Consider the following 24,957-nt stretch of genomic DNA (forward strand, 5'->3'; position numbering starts at 1 on the left):
GCCGCCACCATCGACAGATTGTGAAGGCGATAACTTTGACCACCTTATCGCTTCTCTGTCGTCTGGTTTTCCCGATGCCGTGACTTTCGCCGCGTAGCAGCGTAATGACCCAAGCTTGAAAGCTCTCTTCCCTGGAGCGAGAAATTTATTAAGCGAATGCCAATTCTGCGTCCGAAATGGTCTTCTTTACCAGAGAAACTTGTCCACGACGGGCGCCCGCTTTCTGCTAGTTGTTCCTGCGTCCATACAAACGTCTGTTCTGCGTCTCACGCATGATGACCCCACCTCTGGCCATCTAGGCACCGCACGAACACTTAGTCGCACGAAAGAGCGGTTCTATTGGCCGAAAATGAGCAAGACAATTCAGAACTACGTGGCCAGCTGTACGCAGTGCCAGAGCCACAAGCGGCCCTCCTCGGGTCCAGTTGGTCGCCTGCAACCTGTAAAGCCTCCCGGTTCTCCTTTTGAAAAGGTCGGCATTGATCTGATGGGACCATTTCCACGCTCCTCAAAAGGTAACCGGTGGATAATTGTATGCGCCGACTACCTGACGCGGTACTGCGAGACGGCTGCCTTATGCTCCACCACGGCAGTCCAGGTTTCGGAGTTCCTGTTGCATTCAGTCATCCTCCGACACGGACCTCCTCACGTGATAATAAGTGACCGTGGACGACAATTTACCGCTGATATTGTCGAATCATTACTTCGTTTGTGTGCCTCCAAGTTCCGACACTCAACTGCGTATCATCCACAAACTAACGGCCTCACCGAGCGCACAAACCGAACGTTGATCAACATGTTGTCAATGTACGTCGCCTCCGACCACAAAAACTGGGATGAAGTTTTAACATTCGTCACGTACGCGTTCAACACGTCCAAACACGAAACGACAGGCTACAGCCCTTTCTATCTGCTCTACGCTTGCTCACCTCGACATACGCTGGACAATATCTTTCCTTTTGTGTCCATGACGATTTAACAATTGCGGAAACTTTGTGTCGTGCGGAAGAGACACGTCGACTTGCCTGCCTACGTACACTGACAGCGCAAGAGTCCTCCAAAACTCGCTACGACAGTCAACACAGGCATGCAACCTACGCCCCTGGTGATCTAGTGTGGGTGTGGACGCCAATACGCAGACGTGGCTTGAGCCAAAAGCTACTGGCACACTACGCCGTTCCTTTCGGGATACTCCATTGTCTCAGCGAGGTCAACTATGAAATTGCACGTGTCACCACTAGTGGCCGACGTTCATGCAAGACAGAGGTGACGCATGTTGCCCGCCTGAAGCCGTTTACACGAAAGATGCAAGAATGACTCGCCCAGAGGGCTTCGTCTGAGACCGGAGGAATGATAAGAAGTATCACTACCAGGAAAAACAAGGGAAGCGCGGGTAGAGAATGAAGACGACAGTGCCTCCACTGCGATCCCTCTGAGTGGGTACGAGCCATGGCGGTGGAGATCATATATATATATATATATATATATATATATATATATATATATATATATATATATATATATATATATATATATATATATATATATATATATATATATATATATATATATATATATATATATATATATATATATAGCCCCTAGAGATACGTACCTTTGTGATAAATGTAACTGTTCCGGTCTTTTTCTTATAAGATTTATCGGTACAGGCTTTGTAAACCCCGTTAGTTTTACCTTGCAGTGCATTAGGATGATACATTTCTAAGAAGGTAGAGTTTCAGCTAATAAAAACAAATTATACGAAAGGTATATTTACTTCACAACGTAAAAAGTGTCACCAAGCAAACGCCCACCAACACTATCAACTCTTGCTCGACGTACTTCACTACAAATACAAATGTCAGTGGTGCTGCATGTCACACCCTACATTATGATGATGATGATAATGATGATGATGATGCTGCTGCTGCTGATGATGATGATGTAAGCGCAATGGGCGTCACACCCAACCCTCCGTGTTACACCCACGCCACTTTTTAAGTGTGTTTGTTAGTGATGTTCTAATACCAACTTCGTTTAGAAAGAGCTAGTACCAAGCATTTATACACATCACAATCACATTCCAGTGTTTCAATATTTGCGTCCAGCAGTGAGTAAGAGGTCTTTCCTCCGTTCCCTTCTCTGCAAACCGAATGCCTGCGGGATGAATCATGTTGAGGTACAACGTAAAGGGGCTCCCTTTGTTAAATCCCCGTTATTTCCACCACCCTCTATGCCCTGCTTTGGCCCCTACCTGTGAATTGCGCAGTCTAGGCCCTTGCGCCGTCTCCTTTTTCTCCCCCTCCTCATCTCTTCCCTCCTCCTTGACGCCCAAGGCCCCTTTTCTGTCTCGCGTCGCACTCAATAGCACCCGTTGTCTTCACCACGTCAGCGGGTGCGTTTGTGACCGAGAAGGAAACAGCGCGAGAGGGCAGGAATACAAACAAACAAAACAACACAAAACCGTATAGTCAGGCTTTCTGAAGGACGAACGAATGCAAGCGCCTCGCGTTGTTTGTGTTTACAGGGCTGAGGTGGCTCTTGGCAAGGTGCTCAAGAAGAAGCGATGGAGGTGCGTCTCTCTGTATCCCTGTTCTGGCCACGTTCCAAGCGACCCGCGCGAGACCCCGCACTCTCTGTATGTGTGTGATTCCATTGTTATCTCCAGCTTTGGTGCTACGAGACGAGTGCTAGCACGGTGCGGACGTGTTGTGCTCGCTGTGAAAGCAGTGAGTGAGAAGCAACGAGAGAAGTAGAATTGTTAGACAGGTTAGTTTTTCTTCTTTCACTTTTTTTAATTAGACATCCAGAACCACCATCACAACCACAACCAGAGCAAATATTTGGGCAAGTATGTGGGTTGGTGTGCACCTTGTGAGTGATAGTTGCGAGTCGGCGCCTGTCTCGTTGTTTGTTTACATGACTTCGTCTTGTTGTCACGCCGTTTTCAAGATGGCATAGCCGTAACCAAACGTCGTCATGGGCCCAGCTAGATATTTTTTTTCGTGTAAAAGGGGAAGAGAGTGCTGGCCTCAACCACCCTTTATGCATGTTTGTGCACGCGTTTGAATGTATGCGTGTATAAAATATAAAGACTAAAAATTGAAAAAAAAAATCCGGGAGGAAGAAGAGTTGGCGCTTCTTCCTTTCACATGGTTTTGCTAATGAACATATTCAAACGAATCCAACCGATGATTGCGTCAAGCAAAGCACATGGGGATTTTATTCGTTTTTTAATGTAGCGTAGCAATGACATAAATGAAATCAAATTGTACGAAGAACACGTTTCGTCGGCGGAGCCCTGAACCCACAAGCAGGGAAATTGTGGGTTGTATTTGTATGACCTCCTTGTTCACAATCTCAGAATTAAGCGCCCGGTGCTGTACCATTTCAAGCACGACAGAAGGCGATTTCCCTGTACACTTTGTATTGTACTTCTGCGCGTGTTTCTCTTTTAATCCCCTCACCACTTCCCCCAGTGCAGGGTAGCAAACCGTACGTGCATCTGGTTCACCTCCCTGCCTTTCATTTTCTTCCTTCCTCCTCCTCCTCTGCGCGTGAGAAGCACTGCACGCGCACATCAAAAGTCACAATCTCGGACTCCGCCCAGGCCGTACTTAACACACTTTAATGCAGCTCAATTAACGTCATAATTAAAAAATACAGTTAAAGACAACAAATAATATATCGCACGCTTTCCTTGACTTAATTAAATTGTGAATCGGATTTGTTTCGTTACGAGTTGGAACCGAGATGCTCAGAAACCACTGTGCGGGATAGTGATATCGTGGAACTTATGCTATATTCTCGCTCTTTATGAAGGCCGTAGCTGGAGGTATACGGTTCGGTGGCTCTGACACATTATCCGAGAACACTATTGGGTTGGTATACTTAGGCTACCTAGGGCGAAATTCACACCCGTTTCATGTGTCAGCGACCTCCCCAATTCAAGCGAAAAGGCCTCATGAACATTTGAAAGCATCCACCACTCGTCCACGCGAATGCTCCCACGAGAAATAATTACTTGGTACGGTCCCGCTTTTGACTCGAAATCGCTCGTTTATTTGTTGATTACACTGGGATCTCGATTTTGCCCGTGAGTGCATGCATCGACCAGCCGGCCAGTCTGCCTCCATCGCCTTGCGTGGTCCTTTCGTCCGTCAGTTCTCGTGTCGCCTGCCTGCGCCGAATAATTGCACCTTGGTCTGCTACTGTGACGTGCCGTAAACGGCGTCGTGTACACCGATACTCGGTTTCGCATAGGAGAGGCAAACATTAAAGCACTACACAATCGAATGCGCGTACACGCAGTGCTTTTAATAGCACTCACGAATGCATAACGTAGCATTGTAACATTCACGACAGCGGGAATGTGATGCAATTCCGCCGAACATGTAAAACGACCATGCGAAATGTCCGGTGATTATACTGCTACTCATCACCTTGAAACTAGGAACGCTAATAGTGGTTAGGAATAATCAATGCGGAATGGCAATGTGCATTCGCAACATCGAACGACCTCCCTAAAGCGGCGTTGCGTCCCTCTCCTCGCCAAAGCACACGCACAATGTTCTGACCCACATCACAGACTGCTAGTTCTCACCGTTTCTCATGAAATAGGGTGCGGGGCAACCACGAGTTGGTGCATGAGAATGCACGGTCAAAGTAAAAGACATGATGAGATGGACAAACGCATCACCATAACCACAAGGCCAGGTGGTTACTATAGTCGTCGTCGAATAGCTTCAACAGAAATGTTAAATATAAGCCATCGTTATCATTCTCTTTCCTATCACTCTCTCCCCCTCACCTTTTATCATCATTCGCTTCCCTCTTTTTTGAGCTTCCTAGCACCAAAACGTAAATCATAAAGAAACAAAAAAGTATATTCCATCTCTCAGCGGTTACTTTGCAAGAGACGTGGACTGTGTTGATCTTGCGCTGCTATTCGTCCTGCCGTAAAAAAAAATGAGAATAGGTGAAAGAACCACATAAATAGAAGGCAGGAGGCGAGTTGGAGGAAGTCGTCGGTCTCGGTTAATTTACCCCGTCCTTTGTTTTAGCGTTGCCCTTCAACTTGATGCAATGCGCGTCTGGTGATGCTCTTGTTGCGAGAAACGCTGCGTCTGTGCGCGTGTCTGTGCTTGACCGTGGATGTTGTTCCCGTTCGAAATATTCATCCCCCCCTGCTCTCTTGCAGTGACCGTCGACTCGGCGTTTCTAATCTAATGAAGGCACCGCCGCCCGACAGGGGCGTTGCTCGCCAAATGAGGATGGAAAAACGGCTAAAACAGAGCGCGGGATGGGGATGCTGTTGCTGCGTACCGCATATAAGAATAGAAATGCCCGCCAGGGCACCTCTTCTTCGACTTCGCTTCGTCTCGCCAACTCTGTCGAGAATCCAGGAGGGGGTAGACGAGTACGGACCCGAAATATAGAGGCCAATTCATTAACAATGAACGACCTTGCACACGCGCGCATAAAGTGAAGAACGTTTTCGTTTGTGCGTGTCTGTGAATGCGTGAGTGGCGAGGGACTGTAGGCGCATTGCGTTTGCAAAGAAGCGCCTGCACTTTGCAAATATAATGGCGCTCTGGGAATTCGCGGGAAGTATATTCACACTCACTAAAATATGCGCAAACTTCACACGGCTGGTGTATATAGCTCACTAGAGTATGCTCATTTGGAAGTGATATTTTTTCTTAGCTAATTCAGAGTGAGAACTCCAGGCTTTGAATGCATACGTAATGTGAAAGCTGTAACTTTCGCAAAAAGCCTAGACGAAAATTCTTTTTGTATTCTAAGGTGTCGCCATCTCGGACATCTACAGGAACGCTTTCCCTGTTTCGTACGTCGCGAAATCACAGTAACGAGGTCATGAAATTCCGAACGCATGCGCAGAACCATAGTTAAGTGTAATCTACATCACTTACGTGTTGCATTGCAAAGCGGAATGTTAACAGAATATGATGCTGGTACCTAAGCGCTACCACAAGTATTCCATGCTGCTGCACGACTCTCGCAGTCTAGATGTCACTATTTATGGACTCTTTCATGGATGCGTTTAAGTGTAGCCATCTCGAGCTGCAAAATTGCATTTTTTGAGATAATGCGTCATGCCTCCCAAGGTCTTTCATTGCGTCACAATGAACTTGAGCTACCGAAGCACAAGTGCGGAAGGCGTGACGTCACACCACGTGATCCGCTGCGGGGAGGCGTAACTGCTGCGCTACCACGTGACTAGGTGAAGGTTTAATAAAACGCTGCGTGCATAGCCTTTACTAAATCCAGCCATACATTTTTTCTTTAATCTGTGACGACTAAATGAATGGTACTATAGTATAAATGTGTGTGCATGAGAGCGGTTGTACGGGAGCATTCGCCGTCTTGTGATCTTGTTAAGTTAAAGACACGAGACGAGACACGAAACTAAGACATAATTCGTGTAAACGAATCACATGGTGGTGGCACCTGCGAATCCAAACTAAAACCTTATTTGCATCTTACAGTGCTGCTCAATACACAGGCTTGTGATTTTCGGAATAAACGTTGCGTAGAGTTTGTCGCTAACATTACACTTTCTTGTTTCTCCCTTATTTTCAGACGGTCGTCGTACGTGATCACAACAAAGTTGTTCTGGGCGACAAAGTAAGCCTACACCTCCTAGAGCCCCCCCCCCCCCCCCGCTCTTTCTCGAAATATGCAACTTCGCGTGTACGTTCGGCATGTTGTAGTCAATAGGTAAAAAAAATACGCAATGCAAACTTAAAATTAACGTAATGCAAACTTACTGCAAACTTATATATACTATTCTGCTAAAAATTTTCTGCTAGGTCAAAGAAAGCAGATAAAACACAAAAGTATCGCTTAGTGAGGTACGGTCATCGCGCGTATAGGTAAGCTTACTTGTAGCAGTTCATGAGTTCATTTTATCTCCACAAATCTAGGAAACATAGACAATACATGCACAACTCTCAACATCTACGTAGTTAGACCAGTACTGTGCCACGTGACGCAATACTTAGACATTTCCTTGCTCATTATGTGAGTAGTGTTTATAAAAAAATGTTTAACGATTTCGAGTACTTCGTACTCAACTATAGGAGAGCACTGAACCGTCCCTGCCTATGTGAGTAGTATAAAGTCATCTACGCTCTTCGAAGGTATTCTCCCCTTTATTTTGTGGCAGGTAGAGTTTATAGTGGAGCTACATGGTCTTACATGCCCAAGGAAAAGTCGCGCTACGAACGGTATCAAGAAAAATAAACACGGATGAATGCCGTAACAAAGCACGATAGCCTCTAACTACTTTTACTACGCACTTTTTTTTTTTGCCTTCCACCTTACCTGTACTTATTGCGATTTTTATCCCTCGTTTCTTTTCTTAAATCTATCCCACGCTGCCACGTCCCACCGCGCAAATTGCGTAACTTCTTTTTTCTCCTTCAACCTTTTTTCTGAAGGTCCGATTCCGAACGAGGGCTCTCCAGGAAAGCCATCATTGAAGGTGAGATACTGAGCACGTGAAGATTACACAATTCACAAAGGCGACGTTTAGGAAACTGCATTTCTTAGCTTCCTATCATTGGTACTATCGCACAATAATGGAAAGGCCACCATTGGGTGTGATAGCGGGACGCACTTAAAGTGTTTAAGAAGTAAGGCGTTCAGATAACAACGCCACAAGTCGAAAATTGGTTGGCTACTTTGGCAATAGACGAAGGTGAGAAGATACGCATATTCAAATGACAATGACGATTTATTTTTAATTGACATATCCCTACACGAGAGCCATGTGTGTGCGCTATAGTATGGTTTTCTTCGCGTCGCTTTCACACAGAAGTCGGGTGCGGTTTCTCGTATAATCAACGTCTTGTTGTTGGTTTGATTAATGTCAGGAAGATTTTAGAAAAAGAGTAATAAAGGGTGTTGAAAAGGTCGGGTATTTTAGGGAACTAATATATTCGGAGTTCCACTAGTTCCACAGGAACATTAACAGAAGTGCAATGATAACGCTTGCAATGGTATCGTAAGACTGGGGTCCAACTTCGAAAACTTTGTTATCGTAGAAACACTCCGTCGTCGGCCAAATCTCATTAGCAAGGCATATAGTAAAAAGGAGCATGGTCATCAGTGAGCTTTCACAACCGGTTGACAGCTGTCAACTGCTCCGACTACGAATCGCTTCATCAATAATGACATTGCTTATTAGGCAACGACTGCAGTAAATTATGTATTCTTGATGAAGTGCCATCTTACACAGGGAATCGTCTAGCTGCTAACACAGCCGGACAGCTGCTCTTCCATCATTCTGCCCGCTAAATAAACATGGTCAAGTTCCAAGCCACCCATAAAAGTGTTCTTGCAACAACACGCGTACGTTTACAACCATGAAAATGGCCCCAGACTTCTCCCGCAGCCTATTGTCAGTCACACTCGCATAAAACGTTAAGCTGCAGTTGACGTACGACACCAGTAGATGGCGTGTACCGGATGGTGCCAATAATAATATTGGTATATGTAGGAGCTCTCGGCCCACACACAAAACAACACACCACGGTTCAAGCAGACGTAATACCAGGCATATGCTGGGCGCGCACTGCTAAGATTGATCTCTCCTCCGGGGTATGGCAGATCACCGGGATTTGGATACCCTGCCTGTCTACGTCGAGCGTTGACACAGACGTGTATGACATCGACCTGCAATTCGCGCCACATATTGCACCTCTTGAAGCCGTAAGAGACGCATTTTTTTGGCGCATAAGCGAGGTAATTAACTGCATTCCTGTCTTCGCGTCTTTGGCAGGTCTCCAGGCGTCGCTGGAGCGGCTACAGCTGAGCTACGTAGACATAATGCTAATCAACAAGGCCGACTCAATGTGTCCCATGGAAGGCAAGTTCACGTCACTCCAGAATGATGCGTAGTTATATTTTTCATTGTAAGGAATAGAACGTAAGGTTCTGACGGTCAGTGTACAGTTTTTGTGTCACAAAAATAAATAAATCTTGGTACCTTAGAGAAGATTCGGATATGGTAGATTCGAGAAAAAGAGCTTTACGCATAAGTATGACTTTTCAACGCACCTAAATCTGAGGGGCACTAAAGACCAACATTAGAATAGTTTTGAATCATTTCATTATTTCCGTGAACATACAAACCGTTATCGTGTAACTTCTGGAATTATTCCAGTCAGCTTCACGTAGACTGTATACTTATTCCAGAAGCTACAGAAGTACGAAATCGAGATAGCTGAACTTTCACAACTTCCACTTCCTGCGATGCCAAGTTTACAGTATTTCACCCTCTTTATTCCTTCTCGTCAACCCCGCAGAGATAGTGCGGGCGTGCACGTACTGCATCGACCAGGGCATGGCCATGTACTGGGGAACGTCACGATGGAGCGCCGTGGAAATAATGGTAAGCAGCACGCGTTACAAACTTTCCCGACTGCAGTTCGATTATATTCCAGAGGATGGCTTTACCTAGTCGTGCTCCAAGTTAGATTCATGAGCTTAAAACAAAACTGTATGCTAAATATGGGTCGCTAACATTTGCCTAAATGTATTGATCTGAGCCTTATACCATCTGAATTTTGTCTTTATTATTAATAGATCATAGATTGATCGATATGTAGGGTTTAACGTTCCGAAACCACCATTTGATTATGAGAGACACCGTGGTGGAGGGCTCCGGAAATTTCGACCACCTGGGGTTCTTTAACGTGCACGCAAATCTGAGCACACGGGCCTACAACATTCCCGCCTCCATCGAAAATGCAGCCGCCGCAGCCGGGATTTGATCCCGCGACCTGCGGGTCAGCAGCCGAGTACCTTAGCCACTAGACCACCGCGGCGGGGCTTTATTATTAATAGTGCCTTTTTATAACATTATGTGGCTTCTGTATGAAGTTGTCCTTGCTTCCTGCGACGTTTTACGCTTACATTCTTGGCAATCTCTTCTGGAAATTTCATTCTCTCTAGGGTAGAATACACGACGAATTACTATATATAAATAGATGCTTACCCATTTTCGCTGATCGCAGCTACACCATCACAGCAACCGCATGTAATGCAGGCTTAGTGTTAGCAATAATATGCAGCGCTACTTTCAATATGTCTTCCGTCGTGGTTATAGCCAGTGCGTATTCCCACACGCCACTATGTCGATGATTGATATGTGGGGCTTCACATCCCAAAACCACCACATGATTATGAGAGACACCGCAGTGGAAGACTCTGGAAATTTCGACCAATTGAGGTTATTTGACGTGCACCCATATCTGAGCGCACACGGGCTTACAGCATTTTCGCCTCTATCGATAAATGCAGTCGCTGCCGCCGGGATTCGATCCCGCGACCTGCTGGTCAGCAGCCGAGTACCTTAGCCACTAGACCACCGCGGTGGGGCCACGACACTGTGTCAAACCAACTACTCTGCTAATGCTAAACTATGCAAATACGAAAGTATGCGCAAACTCTGCTAAACGAAAGTGCATACAGAACTGCTCTTGCGGGTTCTTTGGCATTAGACACTTGCAGCGCAAGCGCACTTTATTCTGCACGCTGGCACCAGAAGGCTAAAGGTGTCATCCACTGGCAGATTCGGAGCACTTCCGGTAATACCTTCTGCTGCCCCATGTGGAGCAAGTCTCTTCCATCGGCAGATTGAGAGTGCTCCCTGTATGTTCTATTGGCAGATCTGGAGCGTCTCCGTCGCGATATCCACTCCACGGAGCAACTGTTTCTACACCGAAAAATTCGGCGGATTCGACCGGAAGTCGCGGGCGCCCCGGGCCTTGAAACCTCTTGAAATTGTGCCAACTTTGGGCATGACAACGTACGCCGTTCGTGTCACTTGCGTCTCGCGTCAGAGCTCACGTTTTGCTAGCGTAGCGTCGCTGTGCCCAGTGTACTCACCCTAGCTAGTACACTGTACCCAAGCAAGAAGAGAGACGCGCGCATCGGGTTCCATTCTGACCCTGCCATTTGCTCCAGAGGGAGCGCATGTGCTACATTGGTATATTTCCATTTGTTGCCCTCCGCCAGAGCGGAGTTCTCTGGTGCCGAGTTTGGAGGTCACTCCAAATCCGCCAATGAATGACGCCATAAGAATAAAGAGTGCGAAATGCGGAAGCCAGAAGACAGAACTTGCAGCACACGCCTTTCTGGTTCTCTCTGAAATAGAATATGTCTCACTCATTCGGAACCCGCATCAAATGTAAATATAACTTCAAGTATATCTAGAATAAAGTTGCCCGATTTATGACAAGAAACTACTTACGCTGTTCGAGCATAGTAAAACCTTGAGAGAAAAGAAGATATCTGGCACCGTTATCTCACTTGCACAAGCTTCATCATAATCATTCTTTTCTACGCCTTACAGTCAGCCTGCACATCAGATTTTTTTGCGCATAGCTCACGTCTTCAAGCTAGCCTTAGTATATGCGCGTCCTAACCTCGATATAACTCTCCACTGTTTTTTGGAACTCTTTATTGGAATAATCTACCACATGCGTTGTTGTGTGTACAGTAGGCCATGACACTTTTGTACGAGTTTTAAATGGTTCGCTTAATATAGACTAACTATTGTGCTTTGAACAACGTGTCTGCAACTTTGCAAAATCTTTTTCTGTTTTATACCTGAGTGTTAATTTATAGTTTGTTTCGTTGATGTTTCTGTAAGCGGATGTACAACTGTTTTACTGTAACCACCGCCAATGTTCACGGTAAACACTCAACTTGACCCTTATATATAATGCCTTTCAAGGGCCGTATGAGTTATGAAATAAGGAAAAGTACGACTTTTTAAGTTATAGTATAGGTGACGGGTAAAGATGTAAGAGTAAAATAGAACGGAGCATAGGCGGGCAGACAGGGGAGTTGGGGGGGGGGGACGCAAATGTTAGCCCTGTACATTGACATAACAAGGAGGGGGCACTGTGACGAACCTTCGCCCCCCCCCCTCCCCCTGAAGGGGAACCCTGCGACCGACTATGAAAGAGAGAGAGGGACAAACTGGAAAGTAGGGGGCTCGAGGTTTAATTCTTTCTCCTCCTCCTAAAGAATGCCTGCTTCGAAGGGACAACATAATCGTAAACGTGATGTGTCAAAAGACGCTTGCCACGTGGTATAAGGCTGTCTTAATTCTTTTGTTATGTTCTCAACAGGAAGCGTACACAGTGGCGAGGCAGTGTCACCTGGTGCCCCCCGTCGCGGAACAGACCGAGTACCACATGTTCCACAGGGACAAGGTGGAACTGCAGCTACCAGAGCTGTGCCAAAAGATCGGTCAGCACAAACGTTTATTACGACTATAATCGCGTCTCTATTGTTTAGCTCAATAGCCTGGCTCGCTGGGGTAGTAGTTGGTCCTTCCGCTACCATTCAGGGGTTACCCTGTAGTAGATAATCAATACGCTGCTTTGCGAATATCGCGAGAATATATATATATATATATATATATATATATTCAGGAAAATATGTTTAAATCGTTGGAGCTTACATTCAAGTAATTTTTCAAGGATAAACATAACGCCGGGCGTTCTCACTCGGGCAACACTTTCGTCGTGCAGGGATAGGCACAATGTCGTGGTCGCCGCAGGCCTTCGGTGTTCTGACGGGAAAATTTGACGAAGGCGTCAACCTACTATCAAGGGGCTCGTTCAGGGTGAGTGCGGTGCTTTTTAGCCTTTTCGCGTACATCACTGCGAAACCCTGTGGTTCTGCGCATGGCTCGTCAGATTGATTCATGCTTATACACAAGCCCATCTATCGCGTTTATGACTACGGTGATCGGGTGACAGTTTGTGCCACGCCAATGAGAGCGTCAGTGTACCGTTCGTTCACATGCGAGCCAAATATACTTTGCATAAGCGTACAAAGGTTTTCTATACGGCCAAAGCTGAATTGGACCTCTTTTAAGATAAATAAGTCACAGAAACGCTCCTCAACTAGTAATATAAAAGACAAACTTAAAGGGGCCCTGCAACACGTTTATCCTTAACTCTTCCCCAGGCAGGGAAGAGTTAGTGATATTATCGTTGAAATCAAGAAGAAAAAATGAACATGGTCCTGGCACGTAGCACGTAGGCAGGATAATCGCTGGTCAATAAGGGTAACTGACCGGGTTCCTAGAGAAGGAAAACGCACGAAGGGGAGACAGAAAGTTAGGGGGCCCGATGAGTTTATAAAGTTCGCAGGTATAATGTGGCAACGGAAAGCACAGGACCAGGTTGATTGGCGGATCATGGGTGAGGCATTTGCCCTGCAACGGGCGTAGTCAGGCAGATTATGAAGATGAATCAACACTTCTTGAGCATGGTTAGAAAACGCTGCCGATCGGTAGCCGAGGCTCCCGAAAACACAAGAGCCAAGTATTGTAGCACAGCACGCGGCCTGGAATTCACAATAAATTCTCAAAGTCAGCTAAAAATAACTTTTTTTCCTCGACAAATGATGCTACATACTCAAATATCACTCGTCGCAGCTGTTGTATGAACCACTGGTATACTTAAACAGTGCATGCAAGGTCATTTACCGGGGCCACCGCGGGAGGCTGTGACTTGTCCACGCGTGCGCGCGCGATCGCACCGAAAAGCCACCTATTCGAAAAAAAAAAGAGCAAAAGTGCTCAGCGTCACAAGTGCGCGTGAGGTATTTTCTTTCCTTCTGACATATCCCCCCTTGCTTAGATTCCAGCGCTTTCGTCGGGACGAGAGTAGAGGAAATGCTATTGCAGCGTGCGACTAATCTTTAACTCTGCTCATACTGAACGGATTCTAAACATTTTTTTTTCAGTGATGAATTTACGAGGCAATAAGCTCATTTAGCGAATTCATTCCATAGCTACTTGAACAGATGTTGCAAAGCCGCTTCGTGAAAGTAAAAAAAAACACAAAGATAAACAGTAAAATTGTAGCACGTATTTAAATAATTAAAAAGCAGCGTACGGCTTCCTTAAACTAACCTACGATGAGTTCACGAAAGATAACAAGGAAAGAAAAAAAAGAAAAGCTTCTGATACTCTGCTGTTTGGTGGATGTGACAAGAAATTGCTCCACCACGCCGATCAATAAAAAAAAAAAACTCTAGGAGTCGAACAGGAAACTCACCACGAACAAGTTTGTGCACCAGTATATTCCATTTTAGGCAGAGACAAGGAAGCCTCCGTGACGCGCCAAAATTGTGTTCCTCACAATATTAGTACTATACGATACACGTGCGTTCTTAATGTGTATAAGCGGGTGATCCCTCTTTGTGTTTGTGTGTGTTGTAGTGTGTGTCACTCTACGAGACATCGAAGAGTGTCCTCGCATTTTCCCGCCCCGACGCGCAGCAATACGTTTCGGCCGTGACTGACAAGGTGGACCGTCCGGAGAAGGCGATCTGCGAGGAGTCCGGTGGCCGCTTCACGCGGCAACACTCCAAGCTGCAGGAGCTCTCGTACATCGCCGACAGGCTCGGCTGCAGCTGCAATCAGCTCACTATCGGTACGCATATATTTACTTTGAAGTGGGACATTAAGTGTGCGTGCTCTCTCCTCTCTCTCTCTCTCCATTTTAAAACTCTCTCAACCCTGTCCCCAGTGTGGGTATACCGTCCCGGTGGTTATAGACAAGTCAACACCCCTGTTCCCTCCTGTTCCTTCCTTCCTTTTACTACTATACCAATCTACGCAGCACACTATCGAAACACTTGACCACGTTCCTTTGCTTGACAGATTAATGCATATTGTGAGGACGATGATGATATATGACGACTCACGTATACTGGGCCACATCGCGCAATCATCCGTCATTGCGTGATTTCGTCATCGTTTGATCACGTCGCACTATATCCAAAGCGGCTCGCTTTTAAACTAACAACGGTATTGTGTCCCTCTTGTTGTCTTTTGCTCGGCGGATGCGCCCACGCCCGCCAACACAGCGTGGTGCTTGAAGAGCGAACACGTGCACACCGTTCTCGTGGGCGCCTCCTCGGTGGACCAGTTGTACGACCACCTGGGTGCATTGCAGGTGAGTAAGCACACTTTCTGCTAATTTGGAAGAAATTGTTGGGCGAGTTGGCATATGTCTTATGTTTAGTATATGTGCGAAATTGCGCTCTTTATGTCTGTATTGTTTTTTTTTTCTCTGTTCGTCCGATATTTGCGCAGATATCCTACAATGATACTTTCTGCTGCAGCGCTTTTCGTCTACTAATCCTTTGCGTAGCAATAGTGTGTGCTCAGACAGAGGTTCTAGCGCTAGAAATAACCAAGGTGCAACAAGCAGGTAGTTGTTTATGCATGCGCGAAAGCATATTGAATCTGGTATACATTTTGACTCTGAAGCATGAGACATATTTGATACATTGCAATGGTGCAATCTTTCTCTACGACATAGAGTCCACTGCTCAAGGGCACGTACAGTTCTTCTTGTAAGGAACATTTCCGACGTCATGCCATTCAAATTGCTGCAGTTAATTCTTGTATATAGCCTTAACCACTATTACGACCGGAATAAACAACACTCGACACAGGACGGGGATATAATGACTGAAACGGCATTAAGGCTAACTGATGCCAGTGTTCCTTCGCACAGGCTTGTGACAGCGTCTACTGCTTGACCCAATATGGCGGTGGCGTGATCAATGCGTGTCACTAGCCTGTGCGAACGAACATTGGCATCGAGGCACCTGCATGCTTTAGCGCTCACTCGCCTGTCTGTCGTTCTCTCACCTTCCCGCACCTAGACAAGCTCGTTCCTGCCTTAAACATGTACTAACCAGCGTGGTTAGGCGCGTCCTTGGAACCACATTTGAAAAATAATCGCTACTCGAATAACTTAGTCCTTTCTCATCACTGCACTAATTCGCTTTCACGTTCACACGAAATGTGTTTATCATGCAATTAACTAAATAATAGCGCATTGGTTCTGTTAAGGTGGTTCCCAAGCTGACGTCGACCGTGATGGGCGAGATCGAGAAGGTCCTGGACAACCGGCCGCGGCCGGTGCCGCCGCCCAGGTGACAATTGCAGGAGCCCTGGCTGGGCCCCCGGGCAGCACCGATACCCGACAGCCCCGGATCTCAGCGGCTACAGCCGCAGCAGCACATCGCGCTCGAACTGGACGACCCGGGCATGGTCGAAGAAGGAGGCCGTGTGCAGCGCTTCTTCGCCAGCGTCGCGCACGCCTGTGTCATCCAGTAGCCCGTTGTACTACACTGTGTATGTGGATACGGGAACCGCATCGCTAGACCACCGCGGGCGTTTCTCTTGTTGCTCCGTGTGCGGTCAGGTGACCACACATGTCTGTCGACACGAAATACCGACGTGGACTGAACCTGAAGAACTGCCGCGTGTAAGTCTGAGCTTATGGTGCAGCTGCACGACCGCTGTCGTGTTTGCCGACAACTTACGACTGGTAGGAATATCAAAATAACTCGGAAAGGTGAATCGTATACCTGTTATTATATATATATATATATATATATATATATATATATATATATATATATATATATATATATATATATATATATATATACGTTCACTGCTTCGCAGCAATCGGTTCGACAATGTTTCTGTGAGCGGACTTAGTGTTATCAACAGCGTACGCAATATACCTTTCTCTTGAAGCTAGCTAAGTTAGTGAAACAAAAAGAAAGACATGCTCAGGTCAGTTATAGTGCACGGAAGAGCCAAACAGGGCAACACCGAACAAGCCTTATATAGGCATCCAGGAGCGTAAAGTAAGCAAAATTACAACAGCAAAAAAAGTTAAAAAGAAAAAAAAACAAAGCAGTACATTTGCAGTTAGACTGGTCCTAACGCTGCTGGTTAGTCCACATATTATCTCGGTTCGCGTTTCCGGAACTGTCTCGCTGTGAATATTTTTCAAAGAGGGAAGAGATGCTTTTCAAATCAGCTGTTGATAATAAGACTCAATTCGACAACCAACCTCTATGGTTCAACACAACACGTTGGCAGACTGATTGGTGTGAATCAACAGTGTGGTAGTGCAAAAAAAAAGGCACCACGAGGCCGAAGACTGGACTTGTGGTTATTTCGCCAAAAAAGCTTTACGAGGCCACCACTTCTTCGCTGTCCAAATAAATTTTTTCCATGATCATCGGTACAGATAGATGCCGCAAACGTCAACTAATAGAGAGCGCCTGTACAGCTGAGCTCTTCTTTCTTTTCTCTCCCACATCACTGACCTTCATTTTTATGAGTATTCCTTTTTCTGACTCTAAAGCACCTATATACAATGCTTAAAACACACCACTTCTATTATGTATACCTGTTACTTTGTTTCCGACATTTCACTCAATCAGCTTGGTGTTCGCATTCAACCTCCCTAGTCTAAATTTTATCTATCGTAACTTTAGCCCCCGTCCCCCCCCCCCCCCCCAAAAAAAAAGGAAAGAAAAAGAAGAGGGCACTTATCAATCATTTTTCTTTGGTTAAAATATTCGGATTTTGACGCGCTGTAAACTTTGTAGATCAACAAAAAGCCGTCAAGTAAGCGCCACGCAAGACGCGTGGCAGCTGTGGCGGTCATTTGCAAGCCTTCCGACGCTGGAACCCGGTCCACGTGATCGGGAGATCGAAACGACCGTTAGATGCAAACAACAACAATGAACAGGACACAATAGGGTGGAATTAGGTCAAGGCTCTGTGCCTATACGTGCTCATTACGCGTCGCGCTGAGATGCAAAAGCCTTTTGCTTTTTCGTAGTCGCTGCCGAATGTCGCCACGTCGTCGTCGGGCTGATGACGGAGCGCGCTTTGTGTCGAGAGGCATAAATCGTTACCGGCGCCGTGGCGAGGCATCACCCGGCAAGTAGACGGTAAACAAACACAAATTACCGGCGAAGCAGCTCAGTTTGAATGTTCGCAACGTCACGCAAAAGGAAACAATGAAGTCGGTAAAGGAAGGGACGGCAGGAAGGTCAACCAGGTGAGCGTCTGGTTTGCTATTCTACATCGGGAGAAGGTTATTAAGGGATTAAAAGAGAGAGAGAGAGAAAGAAGAAAACAATAAAAAAACACGTGAGCTTAAACGTAACGGCCGCGTTCGACAGTAGCGGACGCAGGACTTCAGGCGCATCACGTTCCACTGTAGATCGTCGGTTCCTGGTGCTTACTGAGGGCACTGGACGCAGAACGTCCAGTACCTGTTGTACGGCCTCAGTGTGTGGTGATTTCAGCCTGCCGACGAACATTAGAAGTGTGTCGAACAGTGATTGAAGATCTATTAGGATAGGTGCGTTTAATAAATGCGTAAGACCATTTATACGCTGCTTGTTATTCGACGGAAGCAGGTTGTACTACCTCTGCAGACAGCGAAGATGCTAGACGTACACTGTGGGAGAAAAAAAATGAGTGATCTTAGTCCCTAACTTAGGTATCAGGTATAGTGGCATTTACACGTCATCGCGTCCTTGTAAATTACTTAGTTTGCTGCCGAAGCCGATCCCAGAGTCCACGCAAAAAAAAAGAGCAGGGTTCAGATCTGCTCCGCCAGGTGCCGCAACTATCCCAACTGTTGACAATTTTTCAGTTACTAACTAAGTTACCTTCATAAGTCATCGTAAGTACCCAGTGTAACTCTTCATCGCCATCATTGGCCAGCCTGTTTTAGCCCGCGCCGCATGACTAGCGCCTCTCCCGATGACCTTCAGCTTACTCTAGCCCATGCAAGCCGATTCCATTTTATCCCTGCAAGCGTACTAATTTCTACACTCCCTTAAACTCGCTGCCTACCTTGTCTGTCGCGGTGGAGCAGTGGCTAAGGTGTTCGGCTGCTGATCGGGAACGTCGTGGTTTCAATCCCAGCCACGGCGGTGGTCTTTCGGTGGAAGCGAAGTGTTAAAGGCCCGTGTAGTGTGTGATGTAAGTGCACGTTCAAGAACACCATATGGTCGAAATTTACGCAGCCTTTTACGATGGCGTCTCAGTCATGTCTTGGCTCTGCGACGTCAAACCCCGGATAGTATTATTATCCCTGTTTTCATCTCGACAGAGCTTTCCATCCCTCGGCAACCATTGTGATGCTGTTACGTAGCACCGGTTGTCTGTCCTATACGCATTACGTGGCTAGCTCGAACCAAAACTATCGATTTAATTTTCTTTTTTTTTTCTTCGGAAGACTTTATCCTGAGTATTCGCAAAACCGGAAGTAAGTGCTGGATCGAAAGTGCTCCGAAGAGAAACAAGATCGAGTGCTGCCCCGTGCTCGTGCCGCTGAAAATGGTCGCGAGTACACAATTACAGGCACTTGCCATCGTCAGTGTTATTTATAGCGAGCGCGACACAACCCACGACAGGGTATTCAGCTGCCTTAAACCATTGCTACATGTTTCACAACGCGATAGCTGTGATCTATAGGCTCAGGCGAAAGACAACCGAAAGATCAGATTGAGTGCGTCCATCAAAATTGGTGGACGTTCAAGTGTGTATACATGCTCAGAGTGTTCACAAACAGCGGTATTGTTCATGCTTATCTGACAGAAGTGAGCCATAGGACCAATTTTTCTGCAACATACGTGGCTTCTCTTCACATTGAAGAACAAGAGAAACGCTCGCGCGGTTCAAGCGATGGCGTATCTTTCAAATGATGCTGCAATTTTTCTTTCAACACCAGGGTACAGCTGGACACAGCCAGGGCTCAAGAACATGCTTCAAGTTGTTCGACAGTTTTACTCTTTATTTATTATTTTCCTGTGCCCTCTTTTTTATATGTGTGCATTTGGTTTAGTTTCCGCCGAAAATGATTCCCTCTTTTCATGTGTCGAAGCTAAGTGCTTGTATAATATCCGGTTTCAGTGTACGTGTAGTCTCGTGACCCGTACATAGTCACGTCTGCTCTGCCTCTTCATTATGCGTTGAGTTAGCAGGCTTTGGTGTATAGCACGATAAATTATGTGATTCTGCGTTCTAAATCTTTTGGGGGAGCAGTCGTTGAATGTTTTCGTGAAACTCGGCCTTAATTGACGTGACCTGGATTGCGGGACAGGTGCATGTCGCTAATGTCGCTATCATCTGGGCGGTGGTCGCGACACCTGCCGTAACTGAATGGAAAATGGACAAAGCTAGTCATTAAAACTGACTTATTCTGGAAAAATTCAAGCATCGTGCCCCAAAGCGCGTTGGTTTCCGGTATAATTGAGCATTTCGCGATGCTGCTCAAGAGATTTTCGTGGCTGGCATTGCGAAATATTCAAATGTCCTCAGAACGTGCGTGCTTTTAGCACGCTACTCAAGTTTTGCCGGCATGCCCACAGCGTGTCTCTATAGTAATTAAATTCGACCTCAGTCAATGTCGATAAAATTTCTGTCTTATCTTTTCTTACCATATATTCACTTCATTTCTCGCATGAGCCCGATTCTATTACGCTTCGCTAGCATCGATATCTTAGGAGTGCTTCGATGTAAAGTTCACTAAAGTCGCATTCCTGAAACATCGGCATGGCTTGCCTTTTCACGAACTTAGAATGTAAATATTGTCCATAAGTTAACTTATTCCTTTTTTTTTACAAAACCGGAACATAAAAGCTGCTATCTTGTTTTCCGAATGTAAGACGGAAAAAATTATGTCTTTATTATTCGCACTTTCTTGATTTACGCAAACCATTATCCTACGTCATGGCAGTGAACTTTATTTATCTGCTTACTTAGTTATTTGTTAAATGAGAGCTTATCAATGAACACACCATGTTTTCATTTCAAAGGAATAAGGGCAAGTGAAAACCTGGATAGCAAAAAGAGCACAGGGGTGCTTCAAGCTTGCACAATTTTGCTACTACACCGCAGAGCGAAATAAAAAAAAATACGAACAGATATGAACGCAATCGAGTCATTTCACGTGAACCATATTTTGGATTAAAACTAAACTGGAAAGTGATACCGCACGTTGCGTGTCCCTAAAATGGTTCCTTGCGTGAAAAAGAGATTTAAATTGGGCATATCGCACAGAAAAACATTGACAGGGCAAAGAATAGAAGCGCTAGTGTAACGAACGATCAATTATTAGATTGAGCAGTACCGCATGAGAGACGCATAAGTGACAGAAAAAAAGGAACCAAACACTGATTGATTGATTGATTTCTGTACTTGAAAACGACACTGCATCATGAAGATTGTGGATGGCTCAAATACTTTTGAAAAATTGTGGTTCCCTGGTTCACGAGCGTTCTTGCTAGTTAAAACGAGGCCCCCAGGGCTTGGATACGAACCAGCAACCTTGTGTTTTGGAGCAGTATGACCGCTTGGCAGCCGCCGTGAAGCTGAGTGAAGCTGGCCAGATCTATGGTGTTTAAGGGAACAAGACTCGCTTGTTGGCGACGTGAAATCGTCAATATTCTCAGCTTCCTGTTTGCAAATAAGTATGACCTCGCTGATAATGCTCTTTTGTGTGCACAATTTAGCTGTGGCGCATGACTGTTCCAAAATGCGGGTTCGGTTATAGGTTAGCTGTATAAAGCGCTTGGCACACACTTGTAGACATATGCCCCGCGGAATAGCCTAGCCGGGTATGTTCAAAGACATTGAGCGGTCCTCCACGTGGTCGTTTGCGAGTATACGGCTATTAAAAAAAAACTACTGAAAACGATTACTCATGCAGTGGTTCGAAAACTAATTGCTTTACGTAAACGCTTGAAACTGTAGATAAATCGCACAATATCCGGCACATATTCCCCAGTACTTAATGCTCATAATTACTGTGCATCTGCTAGATTAGACAGAAACGTGTAATTAACATTGTAATATCGCGAATGAAAGTTCATTAACCACGTATGATAGACGAAAAAGAAATGAACGAAGACTGGAGAGAAGATAGACGAAGGCAATGGAAATCCAGGGGGTCAACTACAGGTCATGTACAGTTTTCCACCTTACGTGTACACAGGGTAACGTGTGAGTGAAGAGCAAGCATGTAAACACGCGAGTGCTAAGTAAATAAGTTCCAGCTTTGAAGAAGGTGAGTCCGCTTGTCGAAATGTCGACATGAGAGCACGACTTCCATTTACGAATTTTTTCATCGCAAGCATCCATCTTCCTCTTTCTGCCGTTTTGTGTAAGTAAAGACGAACGCAGAGAAAACGAATGAGCCTGTATAAACGCATGGTTCACAACACGGCGCAGATCGCCTGCAGTCGGTCACTTGAAAGGGCCTATAAACCACCCATTAACTGTGGTGGCGCAGTTGTATAGTGTCGCAGTTAAACTGTGGTGTCGCAGTTGTGAACGAATCTTGAATAAATGCATAGCCGCGAGAATTTTCTATAGTGCTGTAATAGCGGAGTTACACGCATTTCATGCCCCAAAAGGGGACTTCACTTTTTCCTTCGCTATGCTCCATTCATCGGCTCCTCTTTAGACTCGGCTCAGTGCACACCTCACACACATTACACACACACACCTCACACACACATACACCTCACACACCTCACACCTCACACACCCCACACACCTCACACACACACACACACACACACACACACACACACACACACACACACACACACACACACACACACACACACACACACACACACACACACACACACACACACGCGCGCACACACGCACGCACACACACACACACACGCACGCACACACGCACACACGCACACACGCACACACACACGCACAAGTGGAAGTTGATACGTTACCATTATCTAAATCAGTTGCACAATCACGCCTGCCCTTCAGTGGTGCTTTGTAATACACAGATGACAGTGAGGTAATGACATACGAGTGCTTTGGGCGAGTTATATTATATCGAGCGCATTATATGAGTGGAAATGAACGCGACTCAGGCTAGGCCTTGCGTATACGTGCCTGTCCATCGCCACAAATCAATCGCTGCTTTTACAGCCGGGCCTAGTATAAATATAACGCACGTCGAAGCCTGCGTGTACACACAGCGCCTCAGCCGCGCGTTCGTATGAGGGTCCAATTCATTTTGCGCGTGTGTGGTTATGTGGTTGTGTGCACTACACGATCAAATCGCCCCGTTTTCCCATACTCGACAGGGCAGTCGTATTTTCGTGTACGCTTGATGGATCGACTTGGGGTGTTATATATACGCTGTCTGTATATATATTGTAGTAAATGTAAATGCGGCGATTTGTGCATCTGCAAGGTTTGCTGCTGCTTCTATTGAGCGTATCAGTAACCATTGTTTGTTCTTCTCAACTGTGGTGTTCAGCGACCTCATTCTATTGTTATACGTTGCAGTGAATACGCAAGCCTGCTGTTTATGCTTGTTTGTTGTTGTGTGCTCTGGGTGCTATAATATTTTGTGTGTAAAAACGGGTTGGTAAGAAGTTACTCTTTGCATGCAAAGGACGTATTGTACAGATGTGTGGTGCGAACTTCGTTAAAAGGACAATGAGAAGTAATGACTATACGTTCAAGAGCGTCCCCTCATACATAAAAAAAAAACTAGAAAAATGGTTGGACAAGGACTTGTGCTTTCTGATTCACCATTTTATTTGTGCAATGGGCACGCATTATGGAGAAGCGAATCGATGTTGATGCAAACAAAGCAAATATTTCAAGGTGCTAAGTGCCGCTTGGCTATAGGCGAAACTTTTTGCCGTGTGTTCTCTGTATATGTCTTGCAACGGCCTGAAAAAGTTTCGTTACGGACCCTTTTAAGCCAAATGACCTAAAGAAGTTAATTACATTAGCTGTAAACAGTATTTTAATGTATGCATATATCTCGATGTTAGTGCGGTTGGCAGCGCTTTGCTTCGTAGGTTGTTTCGCTAAAGAATTAAATGCATACATCAGCTATAGTCGTTCTCGGCGTTGATATATGTGACCAGTGGCTTGATCGTTTTTCTCGCCGAGACTTCGTTCTACCTCATGCTGGCGCAATGGATGGTAATCGGTTCTGCACAGCGTTCCACGTCCTAGTTTGTATGAACGTCTTCACTAATTAAACCCAATTATAAGTGTACATCGCATCCATGAAACTTGTATCTAAGTTAAGCAGGCCCGTAGCTGGAATGTTTTAGGGAAGAAAGGGGGGGGGGGGGGGAAGGGGGAGCATTTGCTGAATGCCTCAACATGTCGAGAAAAGCATTATTGTTTTTCGGCTTTCCTCTCTCGGTGCTTAATACAGTTCATTTATTTCGGTAAAACTACCTCCTCCATCAAAATTGTGGGGAGGGAGGCGGGGGGGGGGGGGGGGGGTTAGTACACCTTCTCTAACGTGTGGCTACGGGCTTGATTTAAAGTAAGAATGAGCACGTAAAACCCGTGCAACGTCCTAAATACAGTGCGGTAGCCTTCCTTAATTTCTGATTGACCACTGCTTTTATTGTTGTTTCCTTCCGTATTGATATTTCCCAATGCGACAGACTGTAAAAGGCGAAAACAATTTTCATAATATGTTGCTCGTATCAATATTGAAACAGTGCCGCCCTAACCAGCGTGCGATACAAAGAATTCAGAGATCTATGAATGAGACTCTAAACATTACTGCTTGAGATGTAGACCTACTGATATCTCCCGTACGCCACTCTAACATTATCACATGTTTTCTATTTACCATGTAAGAATAATAACTTACACTTGCAATTCATGTATATCATTAAGGAAAAAATATATATGTATATACGGAACAGATATGACAACTGAAACGACATACGCAACCTTCCGGTAGGTATTTTCCAAAAAATGACGTCACTCAATTTGGGAACATGTTTGTTATAGGCTAGTCCCTTTTTGCATTTCCTGCCACATTTTGAAGCAATATGCCAAACACGGAATTTATTATAGGCCGGTGTGCACGTGGTTTACAAACTGGTTATTAAGAAGTTGTAGGCGCAAACGAAGTTTCCTGCAAATGCTCGTCAATACAGCTGTATAAGTTAACGTTCCCCAATATGGCCTATATATACTTGCTATATGCTCGCACGTTCCACCTATTTTCGGTTGGTCCCTACGCACGGCTGGTT

The 24,957-nt window shown here is 45.6% G+C and overlaps 2 protein-coding genes across 6 annotated transcripts in view; one reads left to right on the plus strand and one right to left on the minus strand.

The window, feature by feature from the left end:
* The window catches only part of Hk (potassium voltage-gated channel subfamily A regulatory beta subunit hyperkinetic), a 93,563-nt gene extending 77,128 nt beyond the window's left edge, over positions 1-16,435 (plus strand). For 2 of the 3 annotated variants that reach the window (XM_075889555.1, XM_075889554.1), the window contains exons 7-16: positions 2,528-2,572; positions 6,604-6,648; positions 7,464-7,507; positions 8,807-8,893; positions 9,333-9,418; positions 12,168-12,288; positions 12,573-12,667; positions 14,276-14,489; positions 14,926-15,014; positions 15,923-16,435. In XM_075889555.1, coding sequence (XP_075745670.1) covers positions 2,528-2,572; positions 6,604-6,648; positions 7,464-7,507; positions 8,807-8,893; positions 9,333-9,418; positions 12,168-12,288; positions 12,573-12,667; positions 14,276-14,489; positions 14,926-15,014; positions 15,923-16,009 — 913 coding nt within the window. In that variant the 3' untranslated portion in view covers positions 16,010-16,435. The remainder of the gene's footprint in view (positions 1-2,527; positions 2,573-6,603; positions 6,649-7,463; positions 7,508-8,806; positions 8,894-9,332; positions 9,419-12,167; positions 12,289-12,572; positions 12,668-14,275; positions 14,490-14,925; positions 15,015-15,922) is intronic. The other variant, XM_075889556.1, reaches the window with a different exon arrangement.
* The window catches only part of Gas41 (YEATS domain-containing protein 4 Gas41), a 150,820-nt gene that overhangs the window by 117,249 nt on the left and 8,614 nt on the right, over positions 1-24,957 (minus strand). The window lies entirely within an intron of this gene.

This window comes from Rhipicephalus microplus, chromosome 3 (genome assembly GCF_043290135.1).
Source record: "Rhipicephalus microplus isolate Deutch F79 chromosome 3, USDA_Rmic, whole genome shotgun sequence".
NCBI classification, from domain to species: Eukaryota; Metazoa; Arthropoda; class Arachnida; order Ixodida; family Ixodidae; genus Rhipicephalus; species Rhipicephalus microplus.